General features: G+C 32.7%; 1 protein-coding gene across 1 annotated transcript in view; it reads left to right on the forward strand.

Moving 5' to 3' along the window:
• Positions 1-17,124, forward strand: part of LOC100546506 (sodium channel protein type 2 subunit alpha) — a 276,701-nt gene that overhangs the window by 37,990 nt on the left and 221,587 nt on the right. The window contains exons 17-20 of the mRNA XM_010713686.2: positions 548-904; positions 3,185-3,670; positions 14,335-14,455; positions 15,018-15,172. Coding sequence (XP_010711988.1) covers positions 548-904; positions 3,185-3,670; positions 14,335-14,455; positions 15,018-15,172 — 1,119 coding nt within the window. The remainder of the gene's footprint in view (positions 1-547; positions 905-3,184; positions 3,671-14,334; positions 14,456-15,017; positions 15,173-17,124) is intronic.

Below are 17,124 nucleotides of genomic sequence, written 5' to 3' on the forward strand. Positions count from 1 at the left end.
TAAGTGAATCTGAGTTGATTAATAGATTTTGCTAAATTCTCAGGGAAAATTTCTCAATGCTAAGTTGTAATGCAATTATTTTCAAATAAATTCAGGTACTCTAATAGGAATAGACAGTCTATAGCACTTCATGCTGTAAAATTCTTTTTAGAAGTTGCCATAAATACGTTACAATGCAGGAAAATAATGGAATGCAGAAATTATCCATTTAGCATAGACTATATTATATCCTTCTCAAGGATTACACAAGTATTAGAATTTCCTAAATGTTTTAATTAAATGTTTGGGGTTTTTTTTCTGCTTCTTGAGTACGTTTTGATCACACATCTTGCTCTTACTTTGCCTTTCTTACTAAATTCTGAAACTTAAATTGTAAACTGTCTCCATAGGTTCTAAATTCACAGAACACAAATAGACAACAGCCAAAGAGATTATGTAAAACTGACATCATAACAGATGGCATTCGCAAATCAGAACTCTTCATGAATAGTGGCACAAGATACCTCTAGAATATAACTAATGGTTCCTCTGCATTTTTGTTTTGCAGCTTCGAGTTTTCAAGTTGGCAAAATCTTGGCCAACTCTAAATATGCTGATTAAGATTATTGGCAACTCAGTGGGGGCTTTGGGCAATTTGACCCTGGTGCTGGCCATCATTGTGTTCATTTTTGCTGTGGTTGGGATGCAGCTGTTTGGGAAAAGCTACAAGGAATGTGTCTGCAAGATCTCCAGTGACTGTGTGCTTCCACGCTGGCACATGCATGACTTTTTCCACTCTTTCTTGATTGTATTCCGAGTGCTGTGTGGAGAATGGATAGAAACGATGTGGGACTGCATGGAGGTTGCAGGCCAAACCATGTGCCTTATTGTTTTCATGCTGGTCATGGTGATTGGAAACCTAGTGGTATGTGATGAACACTTTTAAATTGTGATGCAAAAATATATATTATGTACAGCTAGGCAATAAGAATCTTTGTCATGCTTCTATTTGGAAGAAAAACATAACTACTTGAGCTAGATTTTGGGTAACAAAAAAAATCTCTTCTCTCTTCTCTTCTCTTCTCTTCTCTTCTCTTCTCTTCTCTTCTCTTCTCTTCTATTTCCATTCAGTGAAGTAATGTTACTATGACTTTAGGAATGTAGGAATGCGCCAAAATGACCCACTGAGTGATTGAGCTAATTCATAGATGTTATTTAAATCCAAATGTTATCAGAACTCATCTTGAAATAATAAAGACTATGCTGCACCAGCTCATGGGCAGCATCGTTTGGAGATTTTTTTTAAAAAAAGGACATCCTTGCACTCATTGCGGATAATTCTGGCACTAAAACTTCTGACTTAATTAAAATAAAGTATAATGTAGTTGTTATAGTAGCATATCTTGAATTTAAGTACTTTTTGCTTAGGTATAGAAAGAAACCTCTAATATTTTCAGAGTGATTAGTCTTGCCTCCTAAAAATGCATTTGAAAGTTTCTAATTCAAAATTGTAGAATAAATTTTTATAGAAAACGTTTAATTCATGCTGACAATTAATGATGAAAGGTTCACATATATCATTGTGAAAACTTCTTAGAAATCAGGATTATAATTGGAAGGCACAATCCATGTTGACACTTTAAAATTTCTTTTAACATTCACAGTAAATTCTGAGATGCCTAGAATTTATATTTCATTTCTGTCAAAATTCTCTTCCTTTAGTGACTGATTTTAATGATTTATTTTTATGACATAAAATTCACAATGTTTATGTCCTAGTTGTTCAGACAACTTTGCAATCTTGACATTGGATTTGCAGAAATGTGCACGCCTGAGAAAATTTTTTATGATTGGTAACCTATTCATTTTTTCCACATTAACTTCTGGATATAAATACTGTTTCCAATTCATATTACCTCTTTGTTCTTTCAAATATTTACTTATTCAGATCTGTTGTTGTTGTTTGCTTTCCAGGAATTGTGAAGGTATGAAGAATTATATCTTGAATAAAGTTAAAATGAGAGGTCTAACACATTTAAATAAGGGGAAATTTATTTCAGATAGGATATGAGGTTTTTTTGGTAGATCAGAGGGGTTTTTTTTTTGTATCTTTAAATGATATGATAGAGAACAAAGCATTTTTCTCAAAGTCAGAGGAAGGAAGTTGATATAGGTTATCATTTTGCAATGTCATGACAGCTTTTGATGCCTTGTGGTCTCCACTTAATCCAAATACAGGGAAGACGATGTTGAAGTCTTTTCAGCCATTTTTCAATCCATTCCTTTAATAATGTGATTTTATACAAAGTTATCATATATAAAACTGAAGGTATGAAACAATTTTTTGCTTGTAGGCTTTAGGGAAATAACTGTAGTTTATAGGAGGTGACATTAAAACAACAATAAAAATGTTTGAATTTTGAAGTAACAAACCACAGTTCTCAGGCAATATTGGTGCTAGGATTGTTATCTGCTGATGAGGAAAGTCTGTTTTACTTTGAATTCCTATCAATAAGATCAAATAAATTTTTCTTCGTTGCCAAGTGAAAAAGGAAAAAATTCAATTATAAATAATGTAATTATTAGTAACTGAGATTAAAGTAAAAATTTCATTTTAAAATATTCTTTCTATTCTTTTTATGACAAGCTTTATAGAACTTAAGATACAAGCCCAGAATTAATAGAATATTACAATTTTATGGTATAATCCTTTAAACACTATGTAGAAAATATAAGTAGGTTATTATAGCATTTACTGATGTAAGTTTCTAAAATAAATGCACCATAGAAATCTATCTAATTTTATAGGTTGATACTTTTTAAATTCTGCTTAACTTCCAGGCGATTCCACTAAGAGATTTAGAAAGAAGCATTTCAGACGTCTGATGGATGTGTATAACTACAGTTTTGTAATTTTTTCTCTTTTTCATTGTACACTTAAACAACCCAGCTACATCAAGAAAAAAAAAGTAAAATCAGGAAGTAAAAAATGTTTAGATGTTAGCTTGTCTGTTTTCATCTTCTGCATATTGACCAAGACCAGTAAGGAGAGGTTTTGTAATGGGAATTACTACTTGGCTGTCTAAAATTAGCAAGTGTGAATGTTCTTTAAAACAATCTGTGCTCTTTTTTACATTATCTTGTAAAAATATTAATTTCTTATATGCGTTTATTTATTATATAGCTGTATCCTCTCATCTTTTAGGTTCTGAACCTGTTTCTGGCCTTGCTGCTGAGCTCGTTTAGCTCAGACAACCTTGCTGCTACAGATGATGATAATGAAATGAACAATCTCCAGATCGCTGTGGCAAGAATTCAGAAGGGAATAGATTATATTAAAAAAAAGATACAGGAATTCATACAAAAAGCCTTCGTTAGAAAACAGAAAGCTTTAGAAGAAATCAAAGCACTTGAAGAGCTAAACAACAAGAAAGACAGCTGCATTTCCAATCATACTGCTGTTGAAATAAGCAAAGATATGAATTATCTTAAAGATGGCAATGGAACTACCAGTGGTGTAGGCACAGGCAGCAGTGTGGAAAAATATGTTGTTGATGAAAGTGATTACATGTCCTTCATAAACAATCCAGGCCTCACTGTGACAGTACCAATTGCTGTTGGAGAATCTGACTTTGAAAATTTAAATACAGAAGAATTTAGCAGTGAATCTGATATGGAAGAAAGCAAACAGGTAGGAGCTTTTGTGTCTTAACTATTACACTGTAATCACACATTTACATATTTGTCTATTTCATATTCAGTGCTCTTCAAAATAGCGTCTCATCATTAGTAAATATATTTTACTTTTTATTATTTTAAGTAAATATAATTCAAAGAAAAAAATCGTGCTATGTGACAGTACACTAAGAATCCTTAGACTTTACATTTTTAATACTGTTTATTAGCATTTGGAAGATGTATCATATGGTTATTCATTTTACAATTTTTTAATGAAGTTTTAGGGCTAGCACACATTTCATAAAACATCCTTTGTGTACCTAAATGTGATTAGGATTTGTGGAATAAGACTCTTGTAGAAGGCTAATTTACAAGTGTATAGTTTTGCATATCTAATCAAATATAAATTTAAAAGAAAATGCATTTTTTTTCTGTAGTTAGGGTAGTTTTAAAAATGAACCCTGAGGAATGGTAAATAAATTATGCATTTTGAATTATCTAAATTTTTTTGTGAGTAGTATTCATACTGATTTTGGGTTAAGAGAATATGTCTGCCTGAACTGAAGCAATTCAGACATAGATCAATGTCACAGTAAAGCAATATCTCAAGTTGTCCTGGAGAGCACACTGATGTTGTAGTATATGTACACATAGAAGCAATTTCTACATGAAAGTCTTATACTATTCTTAATGGGCAAAGAAACAGAAGTTGTTCTAAAATACAGAAGCCAAGTAGCTTACATACCAGCAAACATTGTCCAGTGATCAAAGTATTAATGGAAAGGTTAGTATACTGTAGCGATGAGCAATAACAAACTATTAAACGCATTGACTGAAAAAAAAAATAAAAATAAAAATAATTTTCAGTGCTTTTAGAAATATAGGAACTGTGAGGCTTAAGGGATCAGGAACCTTGGATAAATATGTTTTCAATTGGATCAGATGCTGTTATGTTGTTAGGTAGGTTATTAATACAAAAAGGTCTGTTTACTATAAAGCAAGCTCTTCTGTAAAGAAATCCTGCATTCATAACTGTATCATAGTGGCAAAGCTGCTCTATTTTCAAATAATGCTGTATTCCACAGCAGTACCAAACTATATCACATGGCTTTAGCAGATTGCCATGACCCAGTTAATTATACTATGCTTTTTTTCTTCAAGAAAATCGAGCAACAAAATGAGTGTGTGTTTTTTGCAACATTAAAGGTTACTCTGCATAAGAACTGTAAGATTAAAAGCCAGATATTCTATTGAATTGCTCAGTTACAGGGCAAATATTTTCAATACCAATTTATACTGTGGTGTAGCATGTAAATTGTAATAACAATTTCCGAATATAAGAGAATCGAGAAGTGCAAATTATACAAATTATGAGCTCAACTAGTATCAGAAAACAAGCTTTCTCTGGGTGTGAGAGCTAAGTGTTTTTCGTGTAAGCTGATCTAGTGAAAGTGTTCTCTTTCAGAGAACTTCTAAGTTTTCTGATATGTTCTGATTCTTTTTCTTTAAAATGAATCTTCAATCTAAATGTTCAGCTTTCCTTGTGGTTAGTTTTGAGAAATACAGTGATGAGTGCCTTCCTAATAACTCTGCCTTACAAATATATATTCTTAAAAATTTTCTGAATATGTAATTTTTTTCAAAACTTTTTATTATGCATTAGGAAGTTCGGAAGGTAATAAGCTGTGGTTACAGGACAAGCTAGCCTCAGCAGCAGAGCTCAGAGGTTGCATCCTCATCTGTCTCCAGATTCCCTAACAGTCTTTACTACCTTCTCTGCCACAGTGTATCTACAAGGCATGTCACTGAACCAATATAAATTAAGCAGCTGTCCCATTAGTATTATTTCACAGTTTCTTCTTTAAGATAGATTACATGGATCGGTTTAACAGTGCACCACTATGTATTTTATCGGAATAGCTGAGGAGAAAACTAATTGCAAAATTAATGCAGAAATTCCTCTGCTTTCAAGGTGAAGGGTATATCCTAAGAAAATGAATTAAGGTAGCAATTTTAAGGTATTTTCACAAGTCAGTTGCTCTGTTCATTCCCACCTCTATTTGTTGCAGGCATCATACTTTTTTCTTTTTCTAAGGTTACTCTGAACTTTCAGTACTATGCTAAATCAAAAGTGATTTTGCCTTTTTAAATGAACTTTAAAAGCACCATTTTGCCCGCAGGAAGAGAAATAAAATCCAAATGTCTGTAAAAACAATATGAAAGTGAAAATTACAAGTGCCTGTGGAAAATCAACCAGTAAATGATGAAGTATACATATATTAAAAAGTTGGTAAATTTTCAATGAGGATAAAATAAATGTAGGGCATCAGTATAGCCTTGAGATTTCCATAGAGTGTCATGGTCACTACCATTGCAAAGCTGGAGCAATAGTGCTTCCCTCAAGTTCTGCTCACAGAGAACTGTTTAGCATGTCACATTTATCTGTACAGCAAAAGAGTACATCTTGTGAATGCTAGCTAATAAATAGTGCTCTGAAAAATATGAATTTTGTAGTGATTTTCATTTCTGCTCTGTATTCTTTATCCCACTCTTTCTGGATGATTTTTAGAGAAAAGATTAAGTACTTCTATTTTATTGTGTTCATAAAAATTATATTACCTGCTTTGGTAATATATGAACAGTTGTTCTGGTGTGTGACTGGAATTTACCAGAATTCCTAATCTTATTCTGCCAAGTCAACAGTACTGTCTCCTGCTGCTCTTCGATTTCCTTTTAAGGGAAATTAAGAACATATTGGTGTTTAAGTTACCTCTTTAGAAAAGTACACCATCATTTGCTTTATCTCGCTTCTCAAGGGATAGCACTGAGACAACATTTCTGACTGGAGAAGGGCTGGTCTGCAAAAGGAGGGTAAGAGATGGGGCTGAAATCCCCTGCCTTAACTGTGGCAGTGCTTAACACTTAAAATTCCCTCAGAAGATATGCCTTTTAATAACTGGTTTATTCATTTATTTATATTTTTTAGCAACAGAGTTCTGGGAAGCTTGAACTGCACAAGAACTGTAAAATGAACTTTTTTAGAATTTTCTTGATTGCCGCTGATGTTAAGAGCAGAATGATTATTTTATGCTTATCACCAATAAGAGATCATGATAGAAGCAGGGGGTGGGAAGATGCCCATGATAAAATGCCACAGAATATATGAGTGTGGGTTTGTGAGAAATAAATGCTATTTTTTTCTTATTTTTGTTATCTGTTATATTGTGTTACAAAATAACTCTAGCCACTATCACTTTTGGAAGGTTGATTCCTTTATTTTTATTTTTTTCCTTGTTTGTAAAAACACCCGCTAATTAATTTACCAGTTAATAAATAAGTTCTCAAATAATAAATAATAAGTTCTTAAATTTTCCAGAAGTCATTCTGGAACCTGGTTATAAGTTCAAGGTCTAAACAAGATCTTTCTCATAGATATCACTAGAAATTTAGGGAAGTCTGTTTGGATGTAATGCTAGGTTAAAAAAAAAAAAGACTGTATGTACTCAGGAGAATTTGACTGTAAAGTCATGTTCATCAGGATAGCCTGGCCAGAAGTCAAACCCACACAATTCTACTATTGCTAATTCCCAAATAAGATGGTAGTTTATTCATTCTTTGGAGAAAAAACTTTTCCCAAGGCTTCAGGGGACTTCAGACTTATTTTCACTGTAATTATTTTGTATTATTTAAATATCAAGATATACTTGAGATATGATTTGTTAAAGAACTCAGAACTATATCACAAGAGTCAGGTTGAAGGGTTCAGGATAAGCAGTGGAGTGGTCTAAACAAAAAACAGATAGTCTTCAAGATTTTTGTTCTTTTTCATATTGACCTAATTCTGTGTTAAAGTCTCTCCAAATCTACTTTGGCTTTCAAATTACTGTTGATTTCTCCCAAGACACATCTTAACCTATACATTTTCTAGCTTTTATGTCTGCAGCTTCAGAAAAGGCCTTTTCCTTGCTTATTTTGCAATGACTTGACTTCATATACTTGCCAAGTAGCTGTCTGACATGGTGAAAGCTCAAATTTTTCTACTGTCTCAACACCTGACACATAAGCCTGTAGTCTTAACTGAATATTATACTTAACGTCATTTAAGTTAATAAAAAGAGTCTTTCTTTTTACATATGCTATGCTAGAATATTTCTTTTGTAGTTTCCTTTTGCATATGATTACCTTACATAGATCCTAAAACACTCTAAAATCAGAGCAAGTTAAGATTTCGTGAAAAACTGTACAATCAAGTATAAGTGGATAACGAAAAACTAAATATGCAAAACTTGAGATTTGGATGAGAAAGAGGATTTATTGTAAAGATATTAAAAGTTACCATTTATTTTAGGATAATAGTTGCTTGAAAGTAATTGAAAGAAGTGAAGATTTGATTGAAGGTGGATTTTATCAGTACCTATCTACAAGAAAACAGAGGTGCAGTAACCAGTGAGATAAAATAACAAATTTCTGTGCTGAAAAAAGATACTCAAGATAATTAACTTAAAAAGTAATAACTTTAAAAGTAATTAAAAAAAAAAAAGAGAAGTAACTAAAGGGGATAATTTGGTGTTTTTTAAAGCTAACTTGTGGATGATGTTTCTATTACAAAATATACTTGCTAATCGGTGACGTAAATAGAATATGTTAATCTTACCCGAAATCAGACTGCTAACTATTTGTGTTTTTTGTACTACTTAATAACTGCACGTTACCTCTGAATCACAACTTTCTGAATAAAGTTTTGGATTTCAACACAGAAAAGTAATTTCAAAGATGTTCTTCAGCTATGTAAAGCTAGTTTCACTACTAAAGAAATATCTGCAGGCATCTATCATGCAGAATTCCAGAAGTCTTTAAAGTACATTTACAGAAAGTATAAATTTGGATTGAGAAGTAAGGCTGCTCAATCAACTTCTGAAGTCACAACACATGGTTTTAATAAAAGAGAAGATATCCTTCAACATCTAATCTACTGAGCTTTCAAACCCAGGAATAAGTTCAGTTGTCTTATCAGCATCACTTGTGCTTTTGTGACTAGTTAAGTGAAGAAGACAGAACAGTTATTGTGTGTCAGAAGTTAAGCATTGCTGTGAAGCTTCAATGAGTTTCTTAGCCAAAACTTACCCAGTAGTTAATTTGACCTGTGAATCTTTTGGAAGACCCTTTTTTAATCACATTTCCTTTAAAATATCCAACCACCTAGATTCCGTTTCTACAACTGACCAAATCAGTGATGGTAACTTCTTAAGTTACAGGTTTTTACTTTCATTGTCATCTGTAACTTTTACCACTATTATGAGAAGTATGAAGGAAGAATGGAAAGACATATATCTTCAAAGTATGTTGCTTACCCTACGTACATTTTTTTCAAATAAAAAGCAGTCACATAGCCAGTTAAATGAAGGTGAGAATGTTAAACCAAAAAAACCCCACCCCTTTAAATTTTCATTAAAACGCATTAAGCACTTAATAAACACTGGAATGATTTCCAAATCTGCTAATCGTGACTTTATGAATTTAATCATTGCATTTTTATTTCTGATTCACAATTTCAGAGTGCAGACTACTAGGTCTAGTTCCTGCATTTCTTATTTCAGTAAAATAAAAATAGCTCTGTAGAAAGGTTTGTTGAGCATTCCAAGTGGTATGTATTTCCCTTTTTGCCAGCTGATCATAAACTATTTAATAACTATGTTTTAATTGTGTTAAAGACATACTTGAATTAGAAATTCCAAAAAGAAGAAAACTAGAGATCCTGTGTCTTGAACTTCACTACCTACCATTCTTACTTCTCACAGGGGTAAAACCAAGCTGGAGCAATCAAGAATGCAGCTCTGGTGCTTTTTAACCAGGTAGAGCAACGTGTCACCACTTTCACACAGGTTACCTAAGCAAGTTATACATATATATGTATATATATATATAATCACTTTTTAATGGATTTTGATTGGCCTGCATGCTATTCAGCTATGTTCCTTCCCTATCCATTGCAAGATAGTAGAAACATGCACAGCTGCTCTCTGCTGAGTCATGGGACTCACATCACAGCATGGTCAGGTGGGATTGGCAAGCCCAACATACATTTTTTTTTTTTTTAACTCTGCTAATAATTTTTCTGGATATTATAATAAAGTCTTTAGCAATAACTGCATGTTCTGCAGGTTATGAAGTATGGATCATAAAAGTACTGGAATGTTATACTTCAAAGAGGTCAAAGAAAAAAGGGAGCATGCACAGTTTTTAAAAAATAAAAACAACCCTTTTTGATTCAGCCCTTATAAATGTATATATTTAATGAAATATGCTAGCTCATTTATGTAGCGATTATTGCCACACTTCAGTTCCTTAAGAATGCAATTAATAAATACAATTTAATCAATTACAGTAGCTTGCATAAAAATTGCATTGGTATATTTTTAAACCTGCAATGCACTGTAATGCAAATCCTCAAGATGCTATAAACTACATTCTGTATTCATTTGGGCAGTGCATATCTTGAGTTTTATAAACTGCAGGATGATCAAAAAGTTTAACAATTGCTGAAATTATACTTACCAAAAAAAACCTCTCAAAAAATTCTCAGTGTGCCATTCAATAAAAAATCTTTTCTTAAATGTTAAACTCCAACATAAACAATGATATTTTTGAATGTGTTTCACAGTAACCAAGTCTGTGACCAAGTTGGCAGACTTTACTCAGAATAAATCAGAATAACCATAGAGTAGTCAGCACTGTTTTTTAAAATGTATAACTTTTATAAAAGCGTGTAGATTTACCCTAGTTGTTTTTTTTTCATTAACAGTGAATATAATGTCCATTACAGCTTCATTGGCAGAGCCTTTGGGAATAGGATGGGAAATATTACACAGAAACTGAAGTTATATGAAACTATGAAGTTCAGATTATCCCAGTAAAACTTGAAATTTTGATTGTTTTTGTGTTTTGAAAGTTTGTTGAGACTGAGATTTCAGTCCTACAGCTGGATTCAAAGTTGTTACATTCAGGCAGTCTCAGTGGCTTCAAAAGAACAACCATATTGCTCCGCTTGTACCACTGTGCAGTGTAATCTGTTGACATTATATTGTAGTATAACTTGTTCAGTGATACCAATAGAAATTTATATTGCTCTGTGTGTTCTGAAAAGTCTCTAATTTAAATGATTAATTTTTAAACCAAGATATGCCTCAAACCTCAAATAAAGCTCTACGGAAAGAGTTTTTTTTAAAGTTGTTTCCCTAACATAAAAGTCAAATATTATAAGATTCGAGATTTAAAATCAGTTTAGAATCTCTTTGGAATCATCAAACTCCATTATTTGATACTTTGTCACTTAATTACAGTGCAGCTTTAAAGATTCAAAGGATAAAACAACATGGCTAAATTACTAAAGGCAATTTGTAATGGCTGAATCCCTTTATTTTACTATCACTTGAATCATGAAGCAGTTTGTAAAGCTTAAAGTCTTTGTTGCCTGCTCTTGCTCTTATTGAAATCTAGAACAAAATCACATGAGAGCAAGACTGGGTCTTAAGTGAATGCATTTTCTTGTAAATGGGCACATTAACATGCTGTTGGTCAAAGCTTGTTTTAATGATCTAAGCTGTTGAAAATAGATGCACTGCTCTGAAAGGATGATATAGAGGCTGATTATATGTATGTTTAGCCAAGTGTTTGGGTTGGTGACGAAGCATTTTTTATTACATCTTTAAACAATAAGATTTATAATACTATTTTCTGAAAAATATAATCCCATTGATGTAGTCTTTTTTTGGGATTTTATTTCTCTGTGTGATTTCACAGCATTGCTCAGGCTTCTGCACTAGAAAAGCATGTTGTTTTGCTGACCTAGGACTTGAGAATGCTGCATCATAAGCAATTGCTTTCAAATGTATCCTTGGATCCTTGTAAAGAAAAATGTGGTATTGTATCACTGAAGACATAAATAAGTATTTCTAGAGCACGGCATATTCTAGAGGCTGATAAGCACATTTATGAGGTGAAAGGAATGTCTCTGGAGTTTCCTTAGTTTCGTTAGCTTTATTGCTCGGAGCAAAGAAGAGCAGTTTTAGTAACTTTTTTTTTTTTCAGTAATTCAATTGTTGAGATTACTTGAAAAATAATGTAGAGAATGCTTTCTTTGAAGAATAATTAAGAAAATCTTTGTTTTTTTTTACTGTACATAAATTGCAATTCAGTCACTTGTTTTTTAGCAGCTATGCTGACAGGACTATCTGAAACAGAGATTGCATGGGATGAAGCCATTAAAGAATAGACTACTTTTAATTGGCACTCATATAGATTAATTATTTATGCTCACTATGAACTTTTCTCTTGCTACTATTAAGTCAGTCATTGATTTAATGATGATGGATCAAGCCGTAAAGGACTTTTACTTTTTCTAACTTAAATGTGGCAGATTATTGTTCTCACAATATTTAGGTTTTATTTAATGAAGAAACTGCCTATAATTTCTGTGACAATTTTCCTAAACTTTATTTCTTTTATTACCATGATATGTAAGAGAATTGACTTATAAATCTTGTTTCCTTATTTTTTTTTTTAAAAAAAGAGCCTTATATATGGATAATTAGGTGCTGTATTAATGATTTTTAATATAGTCTACAGTAGAGTGCATTTTGGTCTGTAAATGTAATACAGAAAGCAAAGTTTAAAATATTTCCACTATGCAAAGCACAGAACATTTTGGTTCAGTTACTGCATGACTAGCAGTAAAATCATTCAGTTATAGGCCATACAGCAATAAATGTTTTATGTATGTAAATTTTTGAAATCATAGTAGCAAGCGCAGCATGAAAGGGGAAACATTGACACTTATATGCTTAGCATAAACTAACCACTGAAAATATTGAAATCTCAGGGTATTTATCCAAATCTTTTCACATTTGTCAATGTGATTTTCCAGGTATGACAGATCATGGTATTTGGAAAGGGAAAGAGTAGTTTTCAAACTAATACCAGTTTGCTTGTCAGAAACCTTTCCATTATGCAACAAGTCCTTTATTTTTGGTCACAATTCAGTTACAGCTATGTAAGCCGAGGTCTGATTGACTCCATATTGACAACGGATGCATGTGAGAGCAAAAGGGCTTCTTGAAACAGCCATGAAATTACATATCACCCAGCATAAATTATTTTTAAACATAAATCATTTAATGTGAGTTGAATATGAGAGAGGAATTACTTACCAAATTATATAAAGAAATGTGTGCCTTTGCTTCAAAAAACCTCTCAGCTCCCATTGTCTTTTTCTGAAAGGACTTGGTTTGAACTGAAGAACTGAATAACTAGTTTTAATTTGCAGCAATGTCTCTGAAAGAGAGAATACGTAGTATTGACTTTCTAAAAAGTTTTCACCTGTTATTTGAAATAAAATAATGCAAATCATCTAAACGAGTAATTTTATAATACGTATTCTAAAAATGTCACTATCTTGAAAGCTAAATGAGAAAAGTGCTTGGTATTGAGAATTCTCTCAAAACTGTACAGAAAACTCTAATAGAGGTCAAACTTTACAGTCAGACCTGTTTAACTGAAAACTGTAAAAATGTCAGTGATCAAATGCCTTTGTTATGTCACCTCATAAACAACTTCAGTGTTTAAGTTAGAAATGCATTCAGGATGCTCCTCTAAATTCCTATGAATTATTGCTACACAGTATAAACCAGAAGAATTTCAGTGCCATGCTTTTCTTTTTAATGTTGCTTTCTGTTTACAAATCTTATTTCACAATAAAGAAAATGTATTTTGGATGAAGAAATTTAAAACATAAACAAACTGACAAATGAAAACAAGTTGTAAGTTCTGTGCTCAGTTTTTGCATTAATTGTATGCAACTGTAGTAGGTATGTCCATTCTAACTATGCTTTCTTAAAAGAAGAAAATTATGGGCAGTCTTGCATGCCTGATACACAGTTTTTCCTGATCCAAATTTTACTTGATGAGAAGATTTATGTAATGTGAGCTATTTTGTTGGAGTTTTTGCATCTATGAGCGCTCTTACCATAGTGAGGACTATAGTATTTGATATAGTATTTGACTACATACAAATAGTAGAATGACAGAAAAATTCAGGATGGAAGGGACCTCAGGAGGTCTCTCAATCTTCACAGGAGATTAGAATTCGAAGAGATTTCAGAGATGGTAATTTGTGCTTTCTGGGGACAAACAAATGCAGAAATGTAGTATTAAATTTACAACTCTCATCCAGATATGGTTTAGGTTTGTGAGAACACCGTCTGCAGTGGATGTGTAGATAAATGTGGAGATTAAATTTGTTTAGTACGTTTAGTTCATTCTGTTAGTTAATTTTCCTGGGAAGTCTGAGGTACTTCTGCAACGTAAACTAGTATAGTAAAAATAAATAAATAAATAAAAAATAGCTTTAGTGTGGTTTTTGTAAGATCTCCAGTTTTAACTCCACTGAGCCTCGAATTCTGAAGACATATACATGGATCAGGTCAGTAGCTAAATCATATTTGTTTCCTATGAGAAGGTAAACTGAGAAATAGAAACATACACCTCATTACTGTGGTTTTATTTATCAGCATAAACATAGTGGTTTTCAAAACTCAGAGACTGGCAAGTTTTGTTTCAGTATAGTTTTTACAGAATATGTATCTAATGAGAAAAAATTCTTCTGTGGAACTTTACTTGCAGAAACTAAATGCATCCAGTTCATCTGAAGGCAGCACAGTTGATATTGCCCCTCCTGGAGAGGGAGAGCAAGCAGAAATTGAACCTGAAGAAGCTCTTGAACCAGAAGCCTGTTTTACAGAAGGTTGTAGAATAACTGTTGACTTAAGAGATGTGTTAGAGATCTACTAGTGTAAAATGCACTATTATTAGACATATTTAAGTTCTGGACTCATGTGTTGGAATTTTGTGACCCCCACATTCAAAAGAAAATGCTCAATGCCTAGAATGCTGGAAATCAGACACCAGAAAAAGGTTTCCCTGGGCTTTGAGTAATTTTGCTGGACCACTGCCTATATCTTGTAACTAAAGAACTTAATTTTTCCATTCTTAATATGCATTTTCATTACATAAACGAGCCTTTAAAATTTGGAGCTTCATTTCTGTGAGACTCTATCAGCAAAAAGAATGATTAAATATCAATGGTCAAAAATATGAACGTATAGTTTACTCATAATTACATCTAGTATTGCCTGATTTCAATCCAAATTACTAATTATCTAAATTCACATAGAATAGGATCACAATATTTATTTTAATTTTAAAAATATTATAAAATTACTGCTACTAACAATTTTGATAACACAATACTTATTTACATGAGAATAATTTGCTTTCAAATCCTAACATTTCTTAATTTAATGCAGGTTGTGTGCAGAAATTTCCATGTTGCCAAGTAAGTATAGAGGATGGCAAAGGAAAAATCTGGTGGAATCTTAGAAAAACCTGCTACAGCATAGTTGAGCACAACTGGTTTGAGACTTTCATTGTCTTCATGATTCTCCTCAGCAGTGGAGCACTGGTAAGTTAAAAATAAAAAATTGCAGATACTGAAATATTTAGATATCTCCTCACAAGTAACAGCAAAATTCAAATTCCATTAGGAAGGCCTATTTTGACTGGAGCTGTATACTACTTGTATTCCACAATTTTACAATTTATTTACTAAAAGTGGCTCAAACTTGAAAAAGTTTGTTTTACATGCACTTCTTCAGAGATACTTTTGTTTTTACCCCTGCAAAGCTAGAGCAATATTATTTAAGCCAGTGACTTTAGATTCAAACTGTCTACTAATTTTCAGCATGCTTGTTAAATTTTTTCAGCACAAAGAAACTCTGTTACAAGAGACTATACAGCTAGAGGTATGATTTCAAGCCCTTAATTCATTCTGGGCACTGCCCATCCATTCCTTGGATGGTGCTTACAAAAAGCCATAGATAAACTGAAGCATTTCTTCATTTTGTTGCTGTTTTGAAGGCAGATAGAGATAGAGAATGTGATAACAAATGAAACCAAAAAACTGTTTTCCAGTAGGATTCACATTACCCACCTTCCCAGCTTGAAGGTGATCATCATCTGCACTGTGATTAGTATAAACTGGAGCAAATACATCACTCTTTGACTTTTAGACAGGAGTTTGATTGATAGCAGATAAAACTGCTCAGATTAGATTTTTGTTTGAGAGACGGTTTTGTTGTTTGTGATATATATATTTTTTTGGTGTGTGCATGTGTGTGTATGTGCAAACATTTTTTGATACAATAGTGGGGAAAAAAAATCATGGTTTGAGTTTGTCTCCTCTTTCAACAGTAAAATAGGATTATGTCATTCAATACAATGTACTGGAGAAATCCCAGACAAAGCTGAGTAATGCTCCAATTTGCAGCACGGTTATAGGTGAGAAATAGGTAAAATGAGAATATATAGAAGAACAAGGGGAAAGATTACGTCTCACCTGCTTGTTTTAATCATTTACACTCTGTGAAACATTAGCAATACCTGAATTTTTTATTCATTTGTTTATTTTTTTACACAGGCTTTTGAAGATATATATATTGAACAGCGTAAAACTATCAAGACCATGCTGGAATATGCTGACAAAGTTTTCACATACATTTTCATTTTGGAAATGCTTTTAAAATGGGTAGCATATGGTTTTCAAATATATTTTACTAATGCCTGGTGCTGGCTGGACTTTCTGATTGTTGATGTAAGTATGTAAGTCTCCAGTACTCTTAAACCTCACAGTAGTATTCTTTATGTTGTAAAGCTTGTTACTAATAAGTATTCTTTCTATTAGCATGCAAAAAAAAATAATCCAATTGTATTTGGATGTCATACAATCAGTAGGTGTGCAGAGGTTAAGCTAAGTAGGATTACTGTGGTAGAAAGATAATAAATGGAAAATGCTCACCAGTGTTGTAGGCTCACACTAAACTCCACAAGGCATGATCTCCAAAAAGAGATCCTTCCTTAGTGGCAGCCAGCACTTGAATAGGATCTAGAAGAGGTGGAGCCAGGCTTCACCCCTTGCAGTAGCACAGCTGAATTGCCTTCACCTGTACTCCCACGGCTGACTCATTACTTGCCTCAGGTGGTAAATTAGAGGTTCAGGCTGTGATCAACAGTTCCCATACAGATGTGTTGTTTATATAAGTAGGTTTATACACTTAGAAGAAAAAGGATTACTGGTCATCAGCTTGCTAATTCTTAATTGGATGTATCAAATTTAAGATTTTATGAAAAAGTAAACAACTAAAAACTAATTTTGAACCTTTCATGCTATGTTTTTAATGGCAGTTTCTTTACATTTAACAAATAAGACACTACTTTATGCAAGATTCTTCTACAAGTATTGCTGTTTTCCAATTGAAATGATACATTTGGTCTTGATTTCACCTGAAGTCTCAGAAGTCTATCCCCCCAAACTATCCTGTTATCGCTTCTAGTAAAATAAAAAACAGTGGTTAATGG

This window comes from Meleagris gallopavo, chromosome 7 (genome assembly GCF_000146605.3).
Source record: "Meleagris gallopavo isolate NT-WF06-2002-E0010 breed Aviagen turkey brand Nicholas breeding stock chromosome 7, Turkey_5.1, whole genome shotgun sequence".
Taxonomy (NCBI): domain Eukaryota; kingdom Metazoa; phylum Chordata; class Aves; order Galliformes; family Phasianidae; genus Meleagris; species Meleagris gallopavo.